General features: G+C 54.6%; 2 protein-coding genes across 3 annotated transcripts in view; both read right to left on the reverse strand.

The window, feature by feature from the left end:
• SKOR1 (SKI family transcriptional corepressor 1) overlaps positions 1-3,492 on the reverse strand; it is a 3,935-nt gene extending 443 nt beyond the window's left edge. Inside the window, exons 1-6 of the mRNA XM_042824565.1 lie at positions 1,546-3,492; positions 1,391-1,481; positions 887-994; positions 702-770; positions 417-491; positions 275-349 (exon numbers count right to left, since the gene is read on the reverse strand). Coding sequence (XP_042680499.1) covers positions 275-349; positions 417-491; positions 702-770; positions 887-994; positions 1,391-1,481; positions 1,546-3,492 — 2,365 coding nt within the window. The remainder of the gene's footprint in view (positions 1-274; positions 350-416; positions 492-701; positions 771-886; positions 995-1,390; positions 1,482-1,545) is intronic.
• Positions 3,493-8,228: 4,736 nt separating this feature from the next.
• Positions 8,229-22,971, reverse strand: part of MAP2K5 (mitogen-activated protein kinase kinase 5) — a 112,809-nt gene continuing 98,066 nt past the window's right edge. Inside the window, exon 21 of one of the 2 annotated variants that reach the window (XM_042824763.1) lies at positions 8,229-10,331. In XM_042824763.1, the coding sequence (XP_042680697.1) occupies positions 10,227-10,331 (105 nt within the window). In that variant the 3' untranslated portion in view covers positions 8,229-10,226. The remainder of the gene's footprint in view (positions 10,332-22,971) is intronic. The other variant, XM_042824762.1, reaches the window with a different exon arrangement.

The raw sequence follows: 22,971 nt of genomic DNA on the forward strand, positions 1-22,971 counted from the left end.
GGGGCAGCGCCCGTAGGTGGCTCGGGTGTAAAAGTGCAATGAAATAACGCGAGGAAATAATAAAACGCGACCCTAAGAATAAAAGAATAAAAAGAACTAGATTTTAAATAAATAAATAAATAAACAAAAACAATGAAATGTTAAAAAATAATAATAAAACCAATAAAAGACATTTAAAAGAATAATAATAATAATAATAATAATAATAATAAAAACAATTAAATGAAACGAAACAGAAAGGGAAGAATCGCGACGGGCCGCGGCCGGGCCGCACCTCGGACGATCTGCAACTGCTGCACCATCTCCTCGCGGTACGCCAGCTCCCTTTTCATCTGGTCCTGGAAGTTATCTGCGGGCACAGCGCGGTCAGTGCCGCCCCGCCCGGCCCCGGCCGCAAGGAGGGGCTCCCCCGGTACCTTTCAGGCTCTGGAAGTCCCTTTCCAATTTCTTCCTCAGCTCCATTTGCTCCAGGACGAGTTTTTGCAGTTCGTCTGTTGAAAAACACGAGGCCGGGTTTTGGGGGGAGCGCGAGCTTTTCCATATGGAGCGGCTCAGCGCGGCGCTAATCGCATTACATTGCATTAATCACAGGAGTTAATCACTCCCGCGGAAAGCACAAAGACTTCGAGCCGCGATGGGGGCCCGGGGGGCGTCGGGGGGTTCCCCTGGCGTCGGGTCCCGCAGCGGCCGCCCCCTCTCACCTCGGGCCAAGTTCTCGATGTCCTTTTCCACCAACTGCGTCCCCGCCACCTCCATGCCGAGCTCTTCTCCTGCGTTGGTTTATTATTCTTGTTTTTATTTCGGAGCTCCTTCCGCGCCGTCGGGGGAAGCGGGGGGGGAGGAAGGGTGTTGGGCGGCCGCGCAGCGCCCCGCGGTGAGGACTTACCTCTGTCAGTATTTACAGGGCTGGGATGCGAGACGCTCCTTTGGTCCTGATAGGATTTTCTGGTCTCTAAATCCTCTGCTGTCGAGTGATTGTCTTCTTTATCTTGCTCTTAAAGTTAATAAACCGATTTTCAACCGTAAGCAATGAAAGTATGGTCCTGATATATCCTTAATTACATAATTAAGGACAAAGCCCTCGTTAAAACCTTCTTAGAGGACATCCTAATCGCTTTGCCGTTGGAAAGTAGCTTGCTGGCAGCTTTGCCCCTTCGGGCGGCCCCCTCCCCTCCCCGCCCCTAGCCCTCCCGACGGCCGTTCCGGTGGCATCCGCGGGCCCCGCGTGCTCCTCGGCCGGCCCCGTCCCCTCTCCAAAATCCGTTCGCTGCCTTTTATTTTATTTTATTTTTTTCGCCCGAAAGCCTCTAAACGAAAGCGGCGCTCCGGAGGCCCCCGCCGGCTCCGTGCCGTGCCCGATCCCCCCCGTCCCCCCCGCGGTGCGATTTACCCTTCGCTTCAGGGGTGCAGAGGAAGGCGGCTCCCAGGGACGCGGCGGCTTTCAGCGGCTGCAGGTGCTCCCCCCGTTCCGGCGCGTACACCTACAAAACAGCCGGTCAGGGCGCGGGGCCGACCCCGAGGCGTCCCCCGGCCCCGGCCCCGCACCTCGTAGGCGCCGCCGCTGCTGCTCCGCTCGGGGCTGCCGTCGGGGCCCCGGCTCCCCTCCTCCGCCGCCCCGTCGCCCCCTTTCTCCTCCGGCCCCTCCGCCGCGGGGAGCGGCTCCTCGGGCGCGGGCAGCAGTCGGGGCGGCGGCGGCTCCCGCTCCTCCGCGGCGGCGGCGGTGTCCTCCTCGTCGTCCTCGGGGAAGCGGTTGGACTCCACGTCCACCTCGGGCTCCTCGGCCGTGTCCCCCCCGGGGGACAGCGAGCGGTAGCTGGAGCTGCCCTCGCTGAGAAAGTCCGGCGAGAGGTAGCCGGGCGCTCGGGCCGCCGCCCCGCCGTACGCCTCGCGGGTGCCGTAGAGCTTGGCGATGCTCTCGGTGTCCTTCACCACCGGGCGGAAGGCGGACAGGTAGCTGCCCTTCCTGGGCAGGGGCAGCGGGCCCAGCAGGGCCTCGTCGCCAGAGCGCTCCTCTTCGCCGGCCGCCCTGGACAGCGCGCTGGGACAGCGCTCTCCGTCCGCCCCGGAGCCTTCTTGGGGCGTCGCGCTGCTCCGCCCGCTGCCCGACGGCTCCGAGCCCTCCAGCTCGCCGTGCCGCCCCGACGGCTCCGCCGCCGCCGCCGCAGCCGCCGCCGCCGCCGCCACCACCACGGCCGTGGCCGCCGCTTTGGCCTGGCTCTGCGCCGGGTAGGGCGGCACGGGGAGGCTGCCGGCCGCCGGCCAGAACATGGGGAACGAGGGGTACACAGCCGCGTCCTTGGCGGCGCCGGGCTGGTGGGGCGGCTGGGCCGGCTGCGGGGGGTGCGGGTGCGGGGGTCCCCAGAACATCCCCGACGGCAACGCGCCGCCTTTCCCCGCCTCGCCGCCCCCCGCCCCGCCCAGCGCGTCCTCCTGCTTCTTGGGGCAGAGTCCGAAAGCGGCGGCCGGGAAGCCGTAAGGATGCGGGAAGAGCGGCGGCGGCAGCTTCTGCAGCATCCCGAAGCCTTTGCTGGGCACCGGGATCACCGGGTAGCTCCGCACCGCGCCGGCCCCGCCGTGCCCCCCCGCCGCCCCGCCGTGCCCCGACGGCAGTCCCAGCGCTCCCCGCTCCCCCGGCGCCTCCTGCCCGCCGCAGCGGAGGCTCTTGTGCGCCGGGGGCAGCTCGGGGCCGGCGGGCGGCGGGGGGTGCAGCGGGGCCTTGGCGGCGGGAGAGCCCCCCCCGGGACCGCCCCCGGCCGCGCCCTGCAGGGAGAAGGTCCTCTTGCGGGTGCCGCCGTTGAACATGGCCTTGACATCCTCCCAGGCGTGCGACAGCTCCTCGGTGGCCGTCTTGTCGCTGAGCTTGAGGTGGCGGCGCCACGAGTTGAAGTTGGCGGCGTCGGGCTGCGTGTATTTGGAGTCCGGGGTGCGGTGCGAGTGGAAGATGAACTTGTTGGGGGAGAAGTACATGCTGCAGTAGCTGCACTTGATGCACTTGGCGCGGGAGCTGTTGTAGCGGGCGGGGATGAAGCTGCCCCGCGAGCCCCAGGCGCACTCGTGCACCACGTCGAAGGCGAAGTTCTCGGGCAGCTTGGGTGGCTTGTGCTCGCCCAGGAAGGACTTGCAGAGCCGCTCGGCCTCCCGCTTGGTGATCATGCCGCAGCGGCGCGACGAGATGGGCATGGCCCCGGCCCGCCGCAGGATCTCCAGCTGCACGGGCGTGCACTGCACGCAGGTGATGCCCAGGGCCACGCGCCGGTTGTGGATCTCATTGTAGCTGTAGTTCTTGAGCAGAGTGTTGGAGATCTGCGCCAGGCACAGCCGCTCCTGCCCGTCGATGACCAGGGACACGATGGGCACTCCGTACAGAGAGGTCTCACCCACTTGGTTGGGCTTCAGGGTATTGGAGCCCTGGTACGGCTGCAGCTCTTGCTTTGAATTTGGGGAGGAGCTTGCATCTCTCCCGTTTCCCAGCTGACTGCCGATCGCCTCCATTCCCCTCGAAAACGCCCCTGCAAAACAAAATAGCGGCGAAAGGCGTCGGTGAGGAGCGCTCCGGGGGCCCCTCCGGTCTTCCCCCCGCTCCCCGCTCCTCAGCACCGGGCGCAGCAGCGGGGACGTTCCCGGCTGCGGCCCCGGAGGGCTCCGCGCAGCCCCGCACCGCACCGCCGCTCCGCAGCTGCGGCCAAGGGCGTCCGAACCGGAGACGGGATGGGGGTGGCGATCAGGATGTGGACGGGGACGGGAACGGGGATGGAGATGGGGAGGGGGACGGGGGTGACACCGGTCTCTTTGTGCCGTACCCCAACGCACCTCACCGGAGGGAGCGCGGAGCGGCTCCGGCCGGGCCGAAACTTGGAGCCGGGGCCCTGCAGCCGAGCGTCCCCGGGAGGCGATTAGGCGCGGGGAGGGGGATTATAGGGGCCGGGGCGGACAGCCCCCGCCGCACGTAGCAGCAGGGAAGCGAACGAGGCAAATTGGCTTAGCGAGGAGGGCTGTAAGCGGCTTCCGCGCTCGGCGCACGAAAGAACGGGGGAACCGCTCCCCAAATCGCTCCCCCGCGCCGCCCCGCGCCGCCCCGCACCGCCATCACTTACCGCGGCGCGGAGCCGGGATGGACGTGCGAGCGGCCCGCGCTCCTCGAGGTTAAGGGCCGCCGCTCATCCGCCGCCCCGGGGCCGCTCATCCGCCGCCGGGCGCAGTGCGGGCCCCCCCCGGCCCCCTCCTCCCCGCGGGGACGGGCGGTGCGGTGCGGGCGTTCAGCGGTGCTGCGGGGCGGCCGCTTCCTCCGTGTCCGCCCGGGCGCGATGCAACAAGAGCGAGTGGGCAACCGCGCCGCCGAGGGAGGATCCGGATCCGTACTTGGAGCCGCCGCACATTGATCCGGTGACAGCTAAAATAACGGGAAGACACACCCACTTAGCACCAGCATATTTACATTAACTGCCTCCGGGACCCCGCGGCCGTCAATCACCGATGCGCTCCGCTCAATCACGGCGCGGCTTTAAGGCACAGCGGAGCGGGGCGGGGGGGCTCGGGGGGCCGCCAGCGAGCGGGGACCCGCCCGGGTCTGCCCGAGGTAAGAGCGGGGATCCGCAGCTCTCCGCGCATCTCTTCTGCCCTCCGCGCGTTTACCGCGCGTCCCTCCGCGTTTCGGCCCGCGCCGCCCCCCGGGGTTCGTTGTAACGTACCGGTGGGAGCGGGATGCAACGAAAACCCTCCTCCCCGGGGGGGTCACCGCTAGGGCCCCAACGAATCTTCCACTTCCTTCTCACCGCCGTTTCCCCTTTCCTCCGTAGCCGGGATGAGAGCTCCGCCCGGGGGGTGAGGATGCGCGGATGGGGGACAGAAGGGCGGTAACGAAATCGCCGGGAGGAGGCGGAGGGGGGGGCGACGGCCGCGGTTTTTCGTTCGCTCCGGGGGTCTCCTCCACGCCGGCCGGACCGGAGGCCGTAGGAATGGGGGTACCGCTCCGGTGGCCTTCGGTCCCGCCGGCGTGGAAGGGCCCCCCCCGGCTCCGCGTCCCCGCCCTGGGTGGGTTGGTCACGGCCACATTAATTAAACTGTAATTAATCATCATGTCCGGCCGCGATCGGCGCAATTACACTGATCAAACAGAAGTTAATAACGGCGCGCGTCGCCCCCGGCTATGGCTTTTATAGATATATATTTATCTCTCTATATTATTGTTTATTATTTATGTTTATTTTATAATCCCTCTGCCGAGAGGATGCGGTGCGGAGAGAAACGCGGCCGCGGAGCCGATCCCGGCGCTGCGTCCCCGCGGTGAGGCCGCTCCGCACTGCCCGAAGGTGGCTGCGGGTCCCCGCAATTTGGGTGCGGGACGCCCCGTCGGGGCGGGGCGGGGAGAGAAGCCGAAGGTTGGGAGCTGCGGGCTCGGCCTTCCCGCAATGGCCGCAACCCGAGCCGGTAATTATTCCTCTTTTTTTTTTTTTTTAGTTATTTATCCCCGCTCCTCCTCCAGCCGGGAGTGAGTGAGACCCTCCGGCGCTGCCACATCTTCTCACCGCTTATTTTCGTGTTTGCGGGGTGGGCTCACGGGTGGGGGTTAAACACGCGCGGTACCCACGGAGCCGCTCCTCTTCGCTGTGCCACCGCCGGCCGCAGCCCGACGCCCCATCCGCACCGGGCAGCTCTCACGTCGAGGGGCTCCGAGGGGCCCAAATCCGCGCCTCCACCGCGTCCCCCTCCGCCGTCCCCGCTCCCGCGCCCCGCAGCACCGCACCGCACCGCACCGCCCCGACAGCGCGGAACGGCCGCGGCTCCTCCGCTCCTCGCCGCCTCCGTTATCTTCGAACAGTTGAATTGACTGCAGTTTTTGTCAGTTAATTAGGTTTAATTTACATAATTAGTACAGTATAAAGAGTATTGGGGATAATCAGGAGGTACGTCTCGCTTACTGTGTAAACACGGATTCGGAATTAAAAATCAGATGTAATTAAGGCGTGTGCGCGCGGCTTTTAATTGTAATGAATTTCTAATTAACGCTCAACGATCGCCGCACGCGGGAGCGGGGACGTTTGCGGGGCTCCCCCGACCCCCCCCCTCCACCCCCGGGGCTGCGCGGTGCGGGGCGGTGCGGGGCGCCCCGACGGGACCCGCGGGCGGTGCCGCTCCCGGCTGAGCCCGGCGGATAATTTCGGTTAAAACTTATGGAGCCGTGGCACGGGGGGGTGGGGGTGGGGATAAATAAACAACCGCCCGGAGACGGCCGCGGAAGGGCCCTCACTGCCTCTCCCTTTCCCTCCTGGAGGGCTGTGCCGAGATTGCCACATAAATCACGGCGGTCTAATTCAGTGGAAGTTTAATAAACGCCTCCTATTGGAAATGAATGTTCCCCATTTAACAGTTGTATCAGCACCATATAAAACCATGACCCCAATAAATTTAATTTTAGAGGCCGATCAATCCGGGCTTCTCTCCATCGATCCGCAGCGGCTCTGCGTTTACGGCCCCTTCCGCGGCCCTTTGCGGGGAGCGAGGGGGGGGGGAAGGAGCGCTTCGATCACACTCTTTATTAGGAAAAGATTGCTCCGAGAGGCCTGAAAATTAAACGGTGACATTTTAATTACTGGACATTGACAAAGGAAGCGGGCGGCGGCTCTCTGCGGGCCGGCAGCGCTGCGCCCGCCCCGACGTGCGGAGCGCCCGCGGGTGCGCAGAGATACGCAGAGCGGTGAACAGAGCCCGGGGCCCTTTTCCCTTTTCCCGGCGCCTGTGTGTGCCCCCCGGCTGTGTCTCACGAATGCCCCTTCTGTGCTCCCAAGCGCCGTGCATCCCCACTCCGTTCCCCCCCTCTCATCCTCCCATCACCCCTCCATCTGCTCTCCCCGTTACCCCTCACCTTTCTTCCCCTCCCCGTTACCTCCCGGCCCAATTCAGCCCCATCCCGCCCGGCCCGGTGTAGGAGCTGTGGGGGATGCGGAGGAACGCAGCGCTGACGATCGATGCCCGCAGTTTATCGATGGGGTTAAAGCAGCGCCGTGCGCCCGGGGCAGCAATTAAGAGGCGCTTCGTCCCCGAGCCGAGCCGAACCGAACCGGGCCGTGCCGAACCTGCAGCACCCCGACCCGCAGCTCTGCTCCCCCCGCGAGTTGTTCTCCTCCCGCCATCCATCGCCCGGGCCGACAAACCTTGACCTTCCGGCAGGACGAGGGGTTCGCCGGAGCCGCAGAGCTGCGGAGCGCGGAAAGCTGAGCCCATCCATCCGTTCCCAGCGCGTTCCGGCTGTGCCCCCCCCGAAGGGAGCGCCGCTCCGGGTTACCGCGGCTCCGCGCACTGCGGCTTTCGGCGGAGATCGGCGCGCACCTTCGAGCTTTTGATTTTTGCCTTCTTTCTATTTCCGTCTGCCCAAAATATCTGAACGTATCGAGTGGTTTTATTTATTTATTTATTTTCCTTTTTCCTTTTCTTTTGTTTTTCAATTATCATTTTGATTTTTATTATTATTATTATTTTTTTTTTTTTCCAGAGCCCGCGCCGGGCAGCCCAGAACTGCAGCACCTCGAGCAGCGCTCGGCTCAGCCCATCCTGCTGCTTGGTGCCCTAGGCTGAGGGTCCCCACTGAAGGTGGAGGATGGGGCTCCCCAAAACTGGGACTCCGGACCCCTCACGGGTCACGGGGTGCAGCACTGCTGCTCTGCGGGCGCTGTGGTGTTTGGGGTTCAGGTTGGTCCCGCCCGGGGGGGGGGGGAGCTGTGTAGGGTGGAAGGACAAGGAGGAGCAGGCACAAGTTAGCTGTAGGGATGTGGGTGGCTGTGGCAAGCCGCCTGCAAACAGCCCTGCACAGCATAAGAAGCTTCTGAGCGCCTTTCAGAAAAGTCGGATCCTGAGCGCCTTGCTTTGCAGCTCCCAAAGATCTGGGGCGGCTCCCGAGGTTTGCTTCGGCCCCAGTCCCACCTCCCCGCATCACAGAGGCAGACAGAGCTCCCTGTGCTCAGCCCCGTCCCTTGGCAGCCCTCAGTGCCACCTTCCCGGCGGGACCGCGGAGTCCCCGCGCTGCTCGCAGGGTCAGTGCCGGCTCCTGGACGGCGGAGGAGCACGCGGAGCCCCTCGGAGCTGCTCCACGTGTCGGTGGAGCTGCGTGGTCGGCGGCCGCTGTTTGTCCCTGTCCGGCAGAAGGGACACGTTGGGACCGCGCAGCCTTCCAAGCCGCCTCCTGCTGCAGTTCCCACTTTCTGCTTTTATATTTTGCCAGATGTCTGCCTGCACAAACACACACACACACACACACACACACACACACAGGCTGTTAGTCAGAAAACAAAGAGTGACACTTCGCCTTCGGAAAGCTGGCAGCGGGATGCACACGGGCACGGGACGCGAGAAACTGAAGGTGTTCCGTGCTGCCCCGGGCTCGTGGGATGAGCAAAGGTGACGGGCAGAGGAAAGCTGCACGCATTCCAAATCCTGCACAGATTTCACACGCGCACGGTGGTTCATCGCAGAGCCTGCGAGCTCCTGTGCCCACATCCACGCAGGGCGTTCATCCTCGCTCAGGTGTTGTTCACACACCGCCCCGTGCTGCGGCTGAGCGGGACGTGGCTGCAGGGTGTAACGGCGCTGTTTTCTTCAAGCTTTCCGGCCGAGGAACGCCCCGATTCCGGCTTCAGAAAGCTGCAGCAGGGAGGAGCAGCCCCAACCCCTGTGCACGGAGCCTGGATGCACCCCATCCCTGCGGTGGGCTTCGGGGAGCAGCGATCACAACCGGATCCCAGCCGGTGCCATCGCTCCCCCCAAGGCACAGCTTTGCTCCTACCGACTTCTTACCTAAACCCGAGGGAGAGACTTTTTAGCCAGAAAAAGCCAAAGCGAACCGCGGGAGATAAACAAACAGGCGAGCTGCCCGCGGTCCCCATGGCTCCAAGGGAAGAAATTTGTCTCACTTTAGAAAAAGGACCTGAAGGTGTGGGGTCCTGTTGACTCATTCATTGCGCTGTTATCTGCCGGGGAGGCGGTGACATCAGAGCAATTAAGATAAACTTTTAGTCTATAAGTTCGTGCCTGCAACCCCTATACTTCAAAAGAAGACGAATGATCCCTCCAAGGAAGGAAGCAAAGTCTTCTCCAAAGGAACATTTACGATTTCCAGGGACTGGGGAGGCATTTTTCACTGTTTGTTCTTAAAGCTGCTGGTATAGAATGCACTACCTGAGCTTTTCTTATAGCAAAAGTTTATTTCTAAGGCAAAAACGAGCAAAGGAAACCCCCATCCTCCCCCCCCTGCCCAAGGTGTGCAGTTTGCTGAGCAAACCCTCAGCTCCCACAGCGCCTTCTGCCCTCTGCTCCTCCAGTGCCTTAATGTAAGGATCGACGGTGCGCCCAGCACGCACAGGGACAGCAGGGACAGCAAACACACAGCACAGATGCTGGAAGTGTTCCTGCTCCACTGGGAGCACAGCTGGGTGCTCTGCACGACAGCAGTGAGTGCTGTGCCCATCCCTGCCCACAGCACACAGGGGATCGGGGCAGGGACACCTGGGCACAGCGCTCCCCCCCCCTGCTCACACCGTGCCCCACAGCAGTGGCGCTGCTGTCGCGTGCCGGGGGCTGCTGTGTGCTCCCAGCCACGGGGAGATGAGCCACTAACTGTGACTATCAGTGAAACCACAGCCTGAGGGCACGCAGCACCGTCCCTCAGCACAGCTCTGCCCCCGCGATGGGATGCAGCACTGTGCAGCACCTGCCATCCAAGGACACCACGGCCGATGCCCCTGCAATGCTCGTATTGCAGCGGGGTGATGGCCTCTTCCCAGGACCAGCAACTCCACACTCTCCCTTCCTCTTCTTCTTCTTTTTTTTTTTTTTTGTCCTTAAAAATATCAAACCCATTTCAAACAGGTGTTTTGTGGATGTCCACACTCCCCAGACAGCCAACGGCTCCTCCTCCAGCCCTCGGAACAGCCTGCTGGTCAGCCATACAATAGCAAAACTAAGTTCAAAAATACTCTGGAGCCATGAAATATACAATACATTCAATAACAAAAAAAAAAATAGAGATATAAAATACTCGCTTTAAGGCTGTGTACAGTTTAACTGAAGATTAATTTGAGGACATTAAACGAGAGAAACGTGTGAAGGGAATTCCTTAACGTGTCTGCGCGGGAGGGAGGAAGGCAACAACCAACATCCCAAAAGATTGTGTTGCTTTTTAGCACAATATGACCCGGATGGGGGGAGCCCAAAGCTCTGTCCCACGACCCAGCAGCTCACGGTGCGCCCTGCGCCGAGCGCCGCTCCTCCAACGTCCTGCACACCCACATGGAAACCACCTCTGCATGGCCGTCGTTGTACTGCACGATGAACGGGTGGCCCTGCAAACGGGACAGGAAGGGTTAGCCAACAGACACAGAGAGAGAGACCCTGAGAGAGCTGATCTCATTCGTGTTTTAGAAAAAATACACTGGAAAATTCTGCGGTTGCAATGAAAGTGGGATTGCAATCAGTGGGCTTTCAGCTGGATGCATATTATCCATGTCCATCACTGATATAGAAAAGAGGAGGCTGGAGGACTCCTAACTCTTCACTGAGGTCACTGACCCACAGGTTTTAAAGGTCCACAATCTCTTAACTTTCTCCCTTTAATGGCCCCTTTGTGCAAATAACATCACAACACAACACAACATAACCCAACCCAACCCCACCCAAACTGACCCAACCAACCCAACCGAACCCAAACTAACTCAACCAAACCCAACCCAATCCAACATAACCCAACCCAATCTAACATCATCCAACCTAACCCAATCCAATCCAATCCAATCCAATCCAATCCAATCCAATCCAATCCAACCTAACGCAACGCAACCCAGCAGTAATCCAGCCCAATCCTAAAGGAAATTGTCCAACTGGGTCACACTCCAAAATGCTTCCCCTATCTAGGGGCATAGCCTGAATCACGCCACCACGAACACACACTCGTAGCAATAACCTTGTACACATATATTTGCACCCTTGACTTCAGTCAGTACAAACCCCACACCTTGCCCTGTGTGCACCCTCACTCTTAGGGTTGTGTGAGTCACACAGAAAGTGCCACGTCCCTCCAAGTGTTACGTCGCAGCTGCAGCAGGACGTGAGCTGTGTGTGGCCTTTGGAGCCATCACTTGACAATGAAACTGAAATCTCACCTATGCACAACCCCAACAGGCCTTTGTGAGAAGCCACTGTGGGCACTCACGTATGATGGAAAGAGGGATGGCTGTACAACACGCTGCCCCATGGAATCATAGGGCTGTTACTGGCTGAGACACCTCAGAAAATCAGAACAGGAATACAGCGTGCAGTTTCAGCAGCCAGCTTAGGCAGCTCAATCTGGCCCCATTCCTAGAGATGGGAACATGCCATCTTCGGATGAATCTCAAATGAAGTATAAAAATCCACAGGAAACCAAGTACCGCAATTACATAAATGGCTGAAAGAAAGCAATCGCCAGGAGAAACCATCACAGATGATGAAAACCTCTCCTCCAAATCACTCAAAAGCAGCTCGGTTTTTGCAACACTAAACTTCACAGCTCTTGCAAACAGCGCCTGAAAGTAACCAGTGTTGATGTGGGGACCCTTGGGGACAGTGATGCAGTGCTGGCACAGCGGCGTTGGGCGCACTGGGGGGTCAGCAGGGCAGGATGGCACCGAGCACAGCCACGAGGCAGCACCGGGCTGAACACAGCACCATAAATCCTCGCAGCGCCAGCTCAAAGCAATAAAACACTCTGCAGGCCAGGGCCAGGGAACAGAGGAGCTGCAGGGATAAAACACGTCACGATCTACACGATGGAAGGAGCAAGTGCGAGATGCTTCGACCCTCTGGGATGGCTGCATCCATGATGCCCTTCCATGGGCTTTGGGCAAAGGCAGTGCGAGGAATGGGCAATGCACAGAAGGGGCGATGCACAAGGCAGGGTGACCTCCACGCACGCACAGCAGAGCCCAGCACAAATCCATCTTAGTCCTATGGGGTCCAGGTCCAGAGCTGCCTGGGTTAGCAGAGGTGCTGCAGGGCTCACTGCCTTGCAGAAGGACACACGATTGCTCTGTGCAATCCCTCGACAAGCAGGGCTGGCGGTCACTTGGTCTTCATTCTCACATCACAACCTCTTCTGTACCATCCCAGTGGTACAAATGGGGCTCCTCCACGTGCGGATGGAGAAATAACACAGTAAGAGGCAAGACTTCGCTAACCAACACATAAAGGTGAACTCAGTCACTGCTGGGAGCCAGTTGCTTCCTTCACCTTCAGGAACTCATTCCCACCATGATGCACAGAACAAACATGGAGACGCAAGAGCTTCCCAAAGCAAAGTCAGCTCCAGGAACTCGCTCTCCCTGCTCAGATTGTCAGTGCTTCCCACCAGGCTCAAGCCACCAGCCCCGACCTTTATCTCAGGCCTCTGGAACCGAGCATCGCTCTCTGCCACTGTGATCGATCTTTCTAAATTTGCTCTTTGTAACTGCTGCAGAAATGGATATTTTCTCCCCCCAGCCTTCAATCTTTTTTTCTGTTTTATATTTTTCTCTGGGGAAGCAGATCGCTTCCTTTCAGCCGTTCTGGGCTGCAGAGAACAACTTCACATTTGTCAGAGCTCTGAATTTTGCACCCACGTGGACACACGTGAGCTCTGCTTGGGAAATGGCCACCGAGGAGCACTCCCAGGGGTACCACAGCCCATCTGAGAGTCTGACGATGGCAGCAGCCAGCTCGATGCTACAGCAGAAGATGGATGAGCTTAAAATGATGCATTTGAGCACACAGATGCTCGCGGCACTGAGCATATGGACAACGTCTCTTCCTTCCCAACACCTGGCTATCAGAAATCTTTAGCTTTGGTCTTGAATGTCTAACATCAGGAATAATGCTACAGAAAGGCCACAACTTATTCTTCATCCCTTCCTGCACATGCCCTATGGGTTTAATAAACAAACGCAGTGTGAAATATTGCTGTTGCTTGAAATATTCCTTGATTCTACCCATGGAAACCGTTTGGAAGGAGCACAGCCTGCACCCCAGGGACAGGATCCTGCAGATATTCCATGTACTTCCCAGTGTGACCTCCACAAAGCTGCAGGACCTCCCCCAGCACACGGAAAAAAGGGAATACACGGCTTCTGCTGCCTCACTGAGTGCTGAAAGAATCGGTGTGAGTGTGTTGTGCACAGCACCGCGGTATGGTGGGTGCAAAAGTGCACATTAAAGTAAAGGCTTATTCTAAGCAACACAGCCTAGAGGTACCTGTCTGGCCTCTTAAACAAAAAAGCAGCCAAGGACACCAGTGAGAACTAGGGAGAAACAACGAAGCCCACAGACAAGGAAGAGCAGATGCATTGGGGCAATTAAAACAAAGCTATTAAAGACGTCCGCTTCTCCCATGAATCTCCTTTACGATGGAGAGGCTCCCTGCAGAGGAAGGCATCTCATGCCTGGAATATCCATGCAGTTCAGCTACTTGCAACACGCAGGGGAAGAACGTAGGCTACGAGGTGTTTAAGATGTCAGTGAGCCATGTTGCTCACACCCTCTGCTTTGTTTTGTGAGGTTACTCCATGGGAAACCCCACGTTTTACACACTTTTCTTCCTAGAAAGAAGTTTAACTTGAAACCACTGTTTGGTTTCTCTTGTTTTCCACTGCTCCAGAGAGGAATTTCCTCAGATTACAGTGCTAGTAGGACCTGTACTGGTGGGCAGCCCCCAGTGTGCTCAGGTCAGGCACTGACAACTAGGAAGGTGCACCAGGTCCACGCACAGCCTCAAGTCAGCGCTGCTCCTGATACCTGGCCTCGCTCAGCAGCACCTTGCTGCTGCATCACACCTGCAACAAACGCACACAAAGAGCAGTACACAACTGTGGACAAGGCATGAGCCCATCAGACCTGCCCTAGGCCCACTTGTGGCAAAGTTCCATTGAATCACAGAATCACTAAGGTTGAAAAAGACCTCTGAGAAGACAAACCCAACCCAAGCCCACTGACCACGTCCCCAAGTGCCACATCTCCACGGATGGTTCTGGAGCACCCCCTGGGTTAGGGACCCACCACCCCCCGGGCAGCTGTGCTGTGCAGCACTGCTCTTTCTGAGAACGCATTTTTCCTAATATCCAACCTGAAATTATTGGCGCGTTTTTATTGGCATACTGTGCTTGTGTTCAGTCTTGTCCCCATAATTTGCACAAATGCCCATTTGCAGCAGGGTGGTTGGAACGAGATGATCTTTGAAGTCTCTCTCCCAACTCATTCTATGATTCTATAAACCCTCAGCACTGAACCCACGTGGCAAACAGCACAGCCAGGAGGCCCAGGCAGCAGAAAACACACTGAAAAGCCCCCAGAATGCCATCCCCACCCCCGGCTGGGGTCTGGCAAGGCATGCAGCCACTGCTGCAGGAGGGGAAGCAGAGGAGCAGGAAAGGTCAGGCAGGACGGGGCTGCAGTGAGTGTCAGCCCACTTAATTTTGTGTGTCAACGCTGAAAATTAGATAAACAATGACAAACCAGGCTTTTTAAATGAACTTGTCTCATCTCGTTCCTTTGATAAAGGGTACGTTCCCTGCACTGCAGTGTCCCACCAGACAGGTTAACTCTTTCCAAGGGAAGCACTGCGCAGAGGGGGAGAGAAAGGATTTAAATATCTGACATGAAATTAAGAGGGCAGTGCCCCCCTGAGCACACAGCCCTGGTAATTCCAACCCATTGCCCACGCACCATCAATCATTTAGCCCAGTCAATTAAACGGCCATTATTCAAGGGGAAAAGTTCCATGCTTTCAGCCACACTTTGCACTCCACAGAGGGGCTCCTCTGCTACACGATGTGCTTGGATGGCACAGGGGTGGCACAGGGATGGGCACACCACCATGGCTCTCCAGCCATCCCGGAGCTCTTCACAAGCACAAAGCACACAGCACAATCCTCCCAGCGCTCTCTTTTAAAGGCCCCCTCCTCCCCCAAGGACTATGAAGTGAAAGGACTGTGCCCCATTTATTACAAAGAAGCACCGACAAATTACTCATCTCCTTTAAAAAACTGAATTGGGCATCACACACACACACAAAAACCATAATAAAAAGACCCCAACTGTTGCAGACACGGACTATCAAGACGATGGCAGTGCCCTTAGACAGCATTTCAAATACAGTTTATTAGCGTGTGATATGAAAAGGGTATTTTTATTGCATGATATAATGCAATGGGACCTTGGGCGCTCTGCAGAAGGACCTTGCACTCAGAAGTGTAATGAACCCATAGTCCAAAAAACATTATACTGTACATTAACCTATCATTAATGGCACATTAGGGCTAGGGGCACTGCACGCTTGCTGGTCAGGGCTCCATCAGGACAGTATGGAGGAAACCACAGTCTTCACAGGCTTAAAACAAATAGAGAAAATAAATATTACTGATGGCTACAGGCTGCTTTAAGGGAAGCTCACTCTCCGCTTAACATGCGACTGATGCCATTTTGTAAGGGGGAGGGAGAAGACAATGCAGCAGTTTATTAGGCAATATTAGGAACAGCATGGCACTGCCTTGCAGCACTGGGTGTCTCTGCGGTGCATCAGATGCCTCAACACAGAGATTTTTTCTGCAAAAGCATGAGAACTGGGGCATCTTTTAAGAATAAAATGGAATCTGGACATCTCTGCTCCTCCTGCCATCCTCCCATCCCTGACAAAGTGCCATTAAACATGACCCAAACAAGGCACTGCTTCTGCTCCCAAAGCAGCTGGGATGGTCAGACTGCCCCAGTGCAACACTAAATCCAAGGAACAACTCATCCCTGGCTGTCTGAAGGAGTGTGAGCTCTGCAGGTTTGGAAAACAAGACCTTGGCTGCAAAGAGCGCACCACAGTTATCAGCCCAGCTCGTTCTCCCATTGCTACCACTGTTTGTATGCTGTTTGTAATCAACTGAGGGCACGTGCTCGAGAGGAAATTCTGCTCATTCACATGTTTAATGGGAACACAAGTCAGACCTCCAAAACAACCATCACAAACCTCAGCCCTGGAGCTCCTTCCCAGGACACATGGAAAGACAAAGCACTCGAGTAACACAAAGCACCCCACACTGACCTGTGTTCCCACCTCTGCTGTCCTCAGCACACGCAGGATGTCATTGCTCTGCCACCTCCTCCAGCAGAGCAGGATTTCACATCTAGAGCTTCTGCCCCCAAGGACAAGCCAAACTAGACGCTGCTCTAATTATCTGTGCTAGCTCTCCACGAGGCCGATTTCTGCTCCCACAGCCAGGAATAGCAGCGAGGAATCCTCAGGCCAATACTCTGCCGTCGACTCCCAGAATATTGCTAATTCTCAGGCACAGTGGTGTCAGAGCCCTCCCTGGGCTGCTCTGTGCGGCCACCTTCCCTCCATTGCTCACCTCTAAGGTTCGAGCAGGGTAAAAAATCAGAGGGCTTCAAACACTCTCGCTGACCTGTGGAGACACAGGATGATTGCATGGATGGAAAGACCCTGTAAGACACTATTTGTGATCCATCCCATCCGTTACACCCCTTGCTGTACTTCTGCAATGTTAGCAAGTGTTCTGGCTACGATGGGTGACCCCTTAGGGAACAGGACGGGTGCTTGGGAAAGCAGTGATTGGGAGTCCAGAAAGCACGTCCCAGTTTCCCAAAGCTCCAGCAAGGTCAACCCTTTCTTTAGTAGACACAGTTCCCCACAAATGGCAGCTCCTTGCCTCTCCTGTGCTACTCCTGCAGTGATGGGACTGCAGGTGCCAAACGACAGCAAGTTTAGCTCTTCTTATGTACTTGCACGGCTATGTTTGATGCTGTACTAAGCATCTACCAGCCCATCTCTCTCCCCTCATTCCATCCACTATTCAGGGCAAGGATGGCGTCTCACTGCATTCGATGAAAATGCCAGCACCTCCATAAGCCATAAGACTGAAATCCCCTACAGTGGGAGCCAAAGACACAGGTCCTCAGGTCTGCAGAGCTCAGGGTGACAGAGAGACTCAAGGGTCACCAAACAGAAGCACCCAGAAGATGAAGTTTGCTCCACATCTCCCACCCTGCAGGGACACCACCTGCAGCTTCTGCCTGTGAGAACACGGACAGCAAAGAGGGTCAGCAGCTGCATCAGTCCATGGTATTTTATGGTCACAGTTGAAGCAGGGACAAGAAACGCCTGTAAGCAGAATGAGGTACTGTGATCTCCTCGAAGCTTTTTCTTCATCCCTTATGCTGAGCAGTTGCAGCACAGCCTCAGCCTGCTAAAAGTGTCAGAGTGCTGAGTTCTGTTTGTTGCATGGCCTCCCGAACATACACTGTAATTAAAATGCTGATTACTAAACAGTTTAAATATATGACAGACAGTGCAGTTAAAGCCTACAGTTAGGTCAATATGTGATTTAGATTTGCCATTTAAAAACTCTCATTTAAATTTTGCATACATTAATCACTACCATACTTCAATGTTCTGATATCCACCTGACTACACTATTAAAATAAAACTTGCTGCCCCAGGGAAATCCTACTTATTCTTAATTGTTTCGAGGCTTTGATGGGCTTTTAATCTAAGATTAATTTATGCAATTTTAAATAACTCTTCTTATGATTAATAAGCTTGAAAATTAAAAGGAGTCTAAAGCAATTATAATGAGCATTTGGTCATAACCTCATTAGGAGAAGGAGTGAAGGATACAGCTCTGGAATTCTTACAAGACTACAATTTAAGGTTACTTTCAGAGGAGTCAAACATACTTCTTGAAATTGCAAAGGCAGATTAGCCTAGGTCAATGGCAGAACCACGGCTGTCTAGATTAGCGCTGTAATGGTTTCATCCCTCCAATGATACTTAAGATAGTGATAGAAAACGTATCAGGCACCACAGGAAGACCAGCTTCACTTAAACCTGAAAACCTGTACCTACAGAGGAGCTGCCCACACAGCAGCACATCTGAATTTCCATTGTCAGACAGTAATGCACATCATCCATGATGATTAAAGCTCTTTTTTCCACCTTCCTCTGAGGCTCTGGGCATCGGCCGTAGCCCTCCAGGCAGTCCCATAAACCCGACCCCCGTGTCCAGACTCAGAGTCAAGAGAGCATTTGTTCTGCAGCTCAGGTCAGCAACAAGCAGTGCAACTCATTCGACATCTGTAGCACAGACCTGACTGCATGCAACTCAGCTCCTCCACGCTGCGTGCAGGGTGGGTCTGATTTGTGCTACACTCTCACTGCGGTGCATTACCAGCCTAAAATTCACACAGAGCCCCGCTTTTGGCTGTGGCACAGCGGAATCTATTCGCCCATCTGCAGATCATTCTTCCCACAGCAGCTCTGCTTTTTTGCTGTTTGCTGTGGAGCCGATAACGGTGCTTGGCACGCCTCGTGGTGCTCAGCTAACAAAACGAGCTCACTCCCAGCAAAGGTATTTTTCATGATGACTCCTAAAAAAAAAAAAAAAGGCAACCAAAATATAATTGGAGAGCGCTTCTGCAAGTGTTGCTGAGGTTAAGAAGAGCTGTGGAAGAGGAATAGAGAGAGTGGCCCAAGGCTGATAGACTATGTCAACATTAGCAAGCTGTCAACAGCAGAAGCAGATCTGCAGAGTGAAATGGTTGGTGCAGGGTTTTGGGGATGGAGGAGGTTTTGCTTTTGACCAGCTCTGGTCTGCTCTGCAGACGCAGCACCCGTCTGCAGCCAGAGCACGAGGCACGTGCCTGGAGCACATCCTCCGCTTGGGTTTCATTTGAAATCAATTCGATTCATTAGCTTTGAGAGCTGTGCGTGATGGGAATGAAAGTGTGGTTGGCAGCTCTGAAAGATCTGGAGATTCAGACCAAGAATGCACACCTGAACCAAACTCACATGTTGACGCAGATGCCTCCTGAGCAGTGTGCTCCAGCTCATGGCTCCCTGCAAGCACACCACTGACCAGAGAGAGTCAAGCACTGAAAACTGAGGATGGAGTATTTCCTTCCAACAAAAATTTCCCAGAGAGGGAGAAAAGGAAGGAAAAAACCAGATGCTTCCTACAAGCTTTGAGGAAATGGTTTCTGCCAACACAGAAAATTACTGAGATGGACAGAATTCAAACAGCATCCTCAATGTTTTCTACCTTGGGGTAGCAAATGCCATGAGGTTGGTTTCAGAAGTACCCCGTAGTGTTGCATCCCATCACACGGCTGAACACCAAACATCGTGCAAAGAAACATCCCAACGTTTGCTGACAGATTAAACAGAACAAGTGCTGAATGCTGAAGCACACAGATAGCATCGAGCTGTGCTGTGTCACAGCCACAGAGCCACGAGCAGACAGATGCACGGAGCCCTATGGAAAACACGGAGAGCACAAAGCACACTGTCACCACTTGGCTTGGGAAGAGGAGAAATCCCTTCGAATCCAGCACAAGAACACCATGACTGTGCTCCAGTCTTCCTGCTGGACCCTTCCCCTCCTCACGCTCTGGCAGTGCGTCCCACTGAGCAGGAAGGAGCAGCCATGCTGATGGGACGGGGTGCATTTCGGGGCCGTGCCCGTCGCGCTCTGCTGCTGCAGCCTCCATAAAGCTGTGCATCCCTGCTCTGCGGCAGCCCCGGCTTCAAAAATCATCTTTAATTTAAAAATTAGAAACTGGAGCAGGCTGCGAGCATGGAGGTTGATTGAAACAAAATTTAAATTCCTGTCAAGCCCATTTAAACACAGGGGCCCTTCATAGACAATTAGCTGCTCCCTGTGAACGCAGAATAAACTCAGGCCTGGTCACTGTTAGACGAGCGCAGACCCACTGTGAGGAGCTGGAAAAAAATTAACTAAAATCAGGCGCTATGAAATATTTAGCCTCCCGGTTTATCACAGGGGTTTGGAAGTGTAAACAAGACAAAAATCGATTCCTCGGTGCCCTCCAATCAATCCCCCAAAATGGTTAGGGCATCTGTTTCTGCTAAATTTTGTTTACTCTGGCAGATTTGCCTTAATTGCAGTTGTTTATCTCCCATTGTCCCCGGGGCCCTAATCTCCCGATTACTAATACTTAACACTCATTTCACATCTAAAGCTACTTCTAATCCTCAACAGGTTTCTGGGGCTCTTAAAATTATCGAAGCCGTGGGGACGGGAGACACAACCTCTTTGTGAGAGGGACATTTTCCTCTCCGCTACCAGCTGGGCCCAATCATCACCAGGGATGGCTGCAACAAAGGTGCTAAAAGGCTCTTTCACAGCCACCGCAGCTCCGCCGGGAATTCAGCGGATGAAAAAGAGCTTTGATGGAAGAAATCCCAACAAGAGGGCTCTAACAGTCCAGCCAAATAAAGTTACTGTCATAATCGAGGGCTGTCAATCACAATGAAAATCCAATTAACAATCTTTCAGTGCGGCCCTCTTCAGTAGAAAAATGTCCCCTATTTATATGCGTTTTTGTCAAGCGCACAAATTAGAAAGTCGTATTAATTGATTTTTTACTACTTCAGGCCCTGATCCTCCAGCTGAATTTCTGTGGATGCAAGAATCAAGCGGCACAAATCTGATTAAGGGATTTGTGGCACAATGCGCACAGGTCAGAGGAAGCCCTGTCTGCACCCCTGCTCCGTGCTCTCCTCATTCATAGGCAATTACTGCTCTTATTTAATACTGCAGGATAGTCCTGAGGTGCTGCAGCCCACTGCTGCTGGCTCCATACAAACGCCAGCAATTTGAATTCATCCGGTGGCTTCGAATCAATGGAAAATTCCAGTCTTATTACACAAATAAATACCGCATGGAGGTTTCCAGAACTGCCCGTTACAGCACATTCCGTGCTGAATTGGGAACAAAAGGAAAGGACAGTGCTCTTGGCGTTAAAGATATGCTTCACTTTGGAAGTATTCACAGATCTATTTATTTTTAATAAATACTGTGGAATCGTAAGGGCTGGAAGGACCACTAAGATCACCTCGGCCAGCCAATACGCAGGCAAGGGAACAGAGACAGAAGTATCAGTAACATAAAAGCACAACGTCTCCAGATATTTAACTGAAAGACTTGCAGTTGTGCTACCAAGATGAGTGAGATGTAAATATTTGCCTGAGCGTCTGGAGAACTACAGAAGCACCAGAAGTGCCAGATGAAACACTTGCTCAAATTAAGCTGCAAAGCCCAGGAGACTCAAGTCACCAAAAATATTAACTATCATCTGAGCTGTATCACTCAAAATTGCTGCCCATTTGTTTTTGTCCTGTTTCCTTACACTTTCAATGCTTCTTCGTGCCGGCTCAAGTCCTCTTTTTCACATCTCACTGGAAAACGCCACTTTGTTGTGCAGCTTTAGGGCATGTTAGTAAGAGAAAGTCAGAATTTCACATTTTCTGTACAAAGTCAGTGGCACGTTGAGCAGTGGGACTGCAGAAGACAGAGAATGAATGTAACACCTTAAAACCCTATTGCTCAGAAGTTAACCTTGTCACAATCTTAGTCTGCTGTAATTGCTGGATTTAGTGACACTGATAGAACATATTTCTCCATTTCAATAGCTGATTTCTCAACTGACAAAGAAGAGCAAATCATATCCCTAAGGACAGAAACAGCGGAGAGAGAAGGAAAAAGAAAGAGCAAAAGGTCCATAACCCACCTTCCTCTATTTCAGCAGAAGGGAATGGGTTGAGCACTGCAGCCACCAAAATAATACATCTATTTTTCCTCCGGCTCAAGCTGACCAAGGAGGATGACAAAACACAGTAACAGGAACACCCTGAGTCCCACAAAATCCCATCAGTGAAGTCAATATAAAATCTCTGCTGACTCCAGCATAGCCAGGATTTCATCCAGGACTTCTTTCCACCGTGTGTCCAAATTGAACGACTGAAGATGCAGTTTAATATTAATCATGTTTACAGCTGCTGAAGTACCTGGCCATGTGCTCGTTTCCTTAGGAAATCAGAGAAGAGCCCTCTCCTTCCCATCTGGCACGTGTTTCAGTGTCTGTCAGAATTTCTCCTTGTCATGGGGTGAATGAACTGGGATCACTGCGACAGAGGAGAGTCTGAATGTTTGCAAACAAAGCTATCCATCACAGGTGCAAGAACTGACAATTCTTCTCTGGGCAAATCACCTCTGAGAGGTGATCCTGCACTGGCTCAGGAAAACAAATGCTTGCAAGCAGCCAAAGAGTGAAAATTCTGGGCTCAGTGTGATCCAACAATGACGCACAAACATCCAGACAGACTGCGACAGAAAACATTTATCTGTAAGCTGTCTTCAAAAGATTTACTAAATGCCTCTGTGAAAAGCCAAGTGCACACAGCCCTCTGCTCCCTCTCAGAAGTTAAGGTCATGAAAACCTCAATCTGTTCAGCAATCTCAGCTACTTGGTGATGCCACCGCTGCAATGCCAAATGAGCTGCTGGGGAAAACCTTCCATTGGAAACATGAGTGGAAGGATATTATTGGCTCTGTTCTGAAGGCTTACATGAAAATTCAGGTAGGATTATGCTGATGTTTCACTAGCTTGCTGAAAGCACAAACTATTTCCTACCAGCTGCTAACAATGGGCTAACACAACAAGCAGCACACAAGTTTAGCTCTACCTGGTAAGAAATGCTACTGGCCAGATCCTAGTGAATATCACCACATCAAATATTGCTGCTTAAAAGCTTCTCATCTCCAATTTCCTACATTTGTTATTTATAAGGGAATGCCCAGACAGAACCCATTTTTGAAAATCTACATATCCTTAAGTTTAAGAAAAAAACCGATACGTTTAAAAATAAAAACAAATAACTATCTGAAAAAATGCCTACTGTAGCTTCTAAGACCTAACTGGCACTCCTGAAATGTAAAGAAGCATTGCTGAAGGCACAGGGACAGGGAACTTTAGCACTGCACCAGGCAGCAACCAACCAACCACCCAGCCAACTAACCACCCAACTAACCAACCACCCAGCCAACCAACCAGCCAACCACCCAGCCAACCAACCAGCCAGCCAGCCAACCAGCCAGCCAACCAACCAGCCAGCCA

This window comes from Centrocercus urophasianus, unplaced genomic scaffold, assembly GCF_019232065.1.
Source record: "Centrocercus urophasianus isolate 14NV4802_14NV808 unplaced genomic scaffold, USGS_Curo_1.0 seq_23, whole genome shotgun sequence".
Lineage (NCBI taxonomy): Eukaryota > Metazoa > Chordata > Aves > Galliformes > Phasianidae > Centrocercus > Centrocercus urophasianus.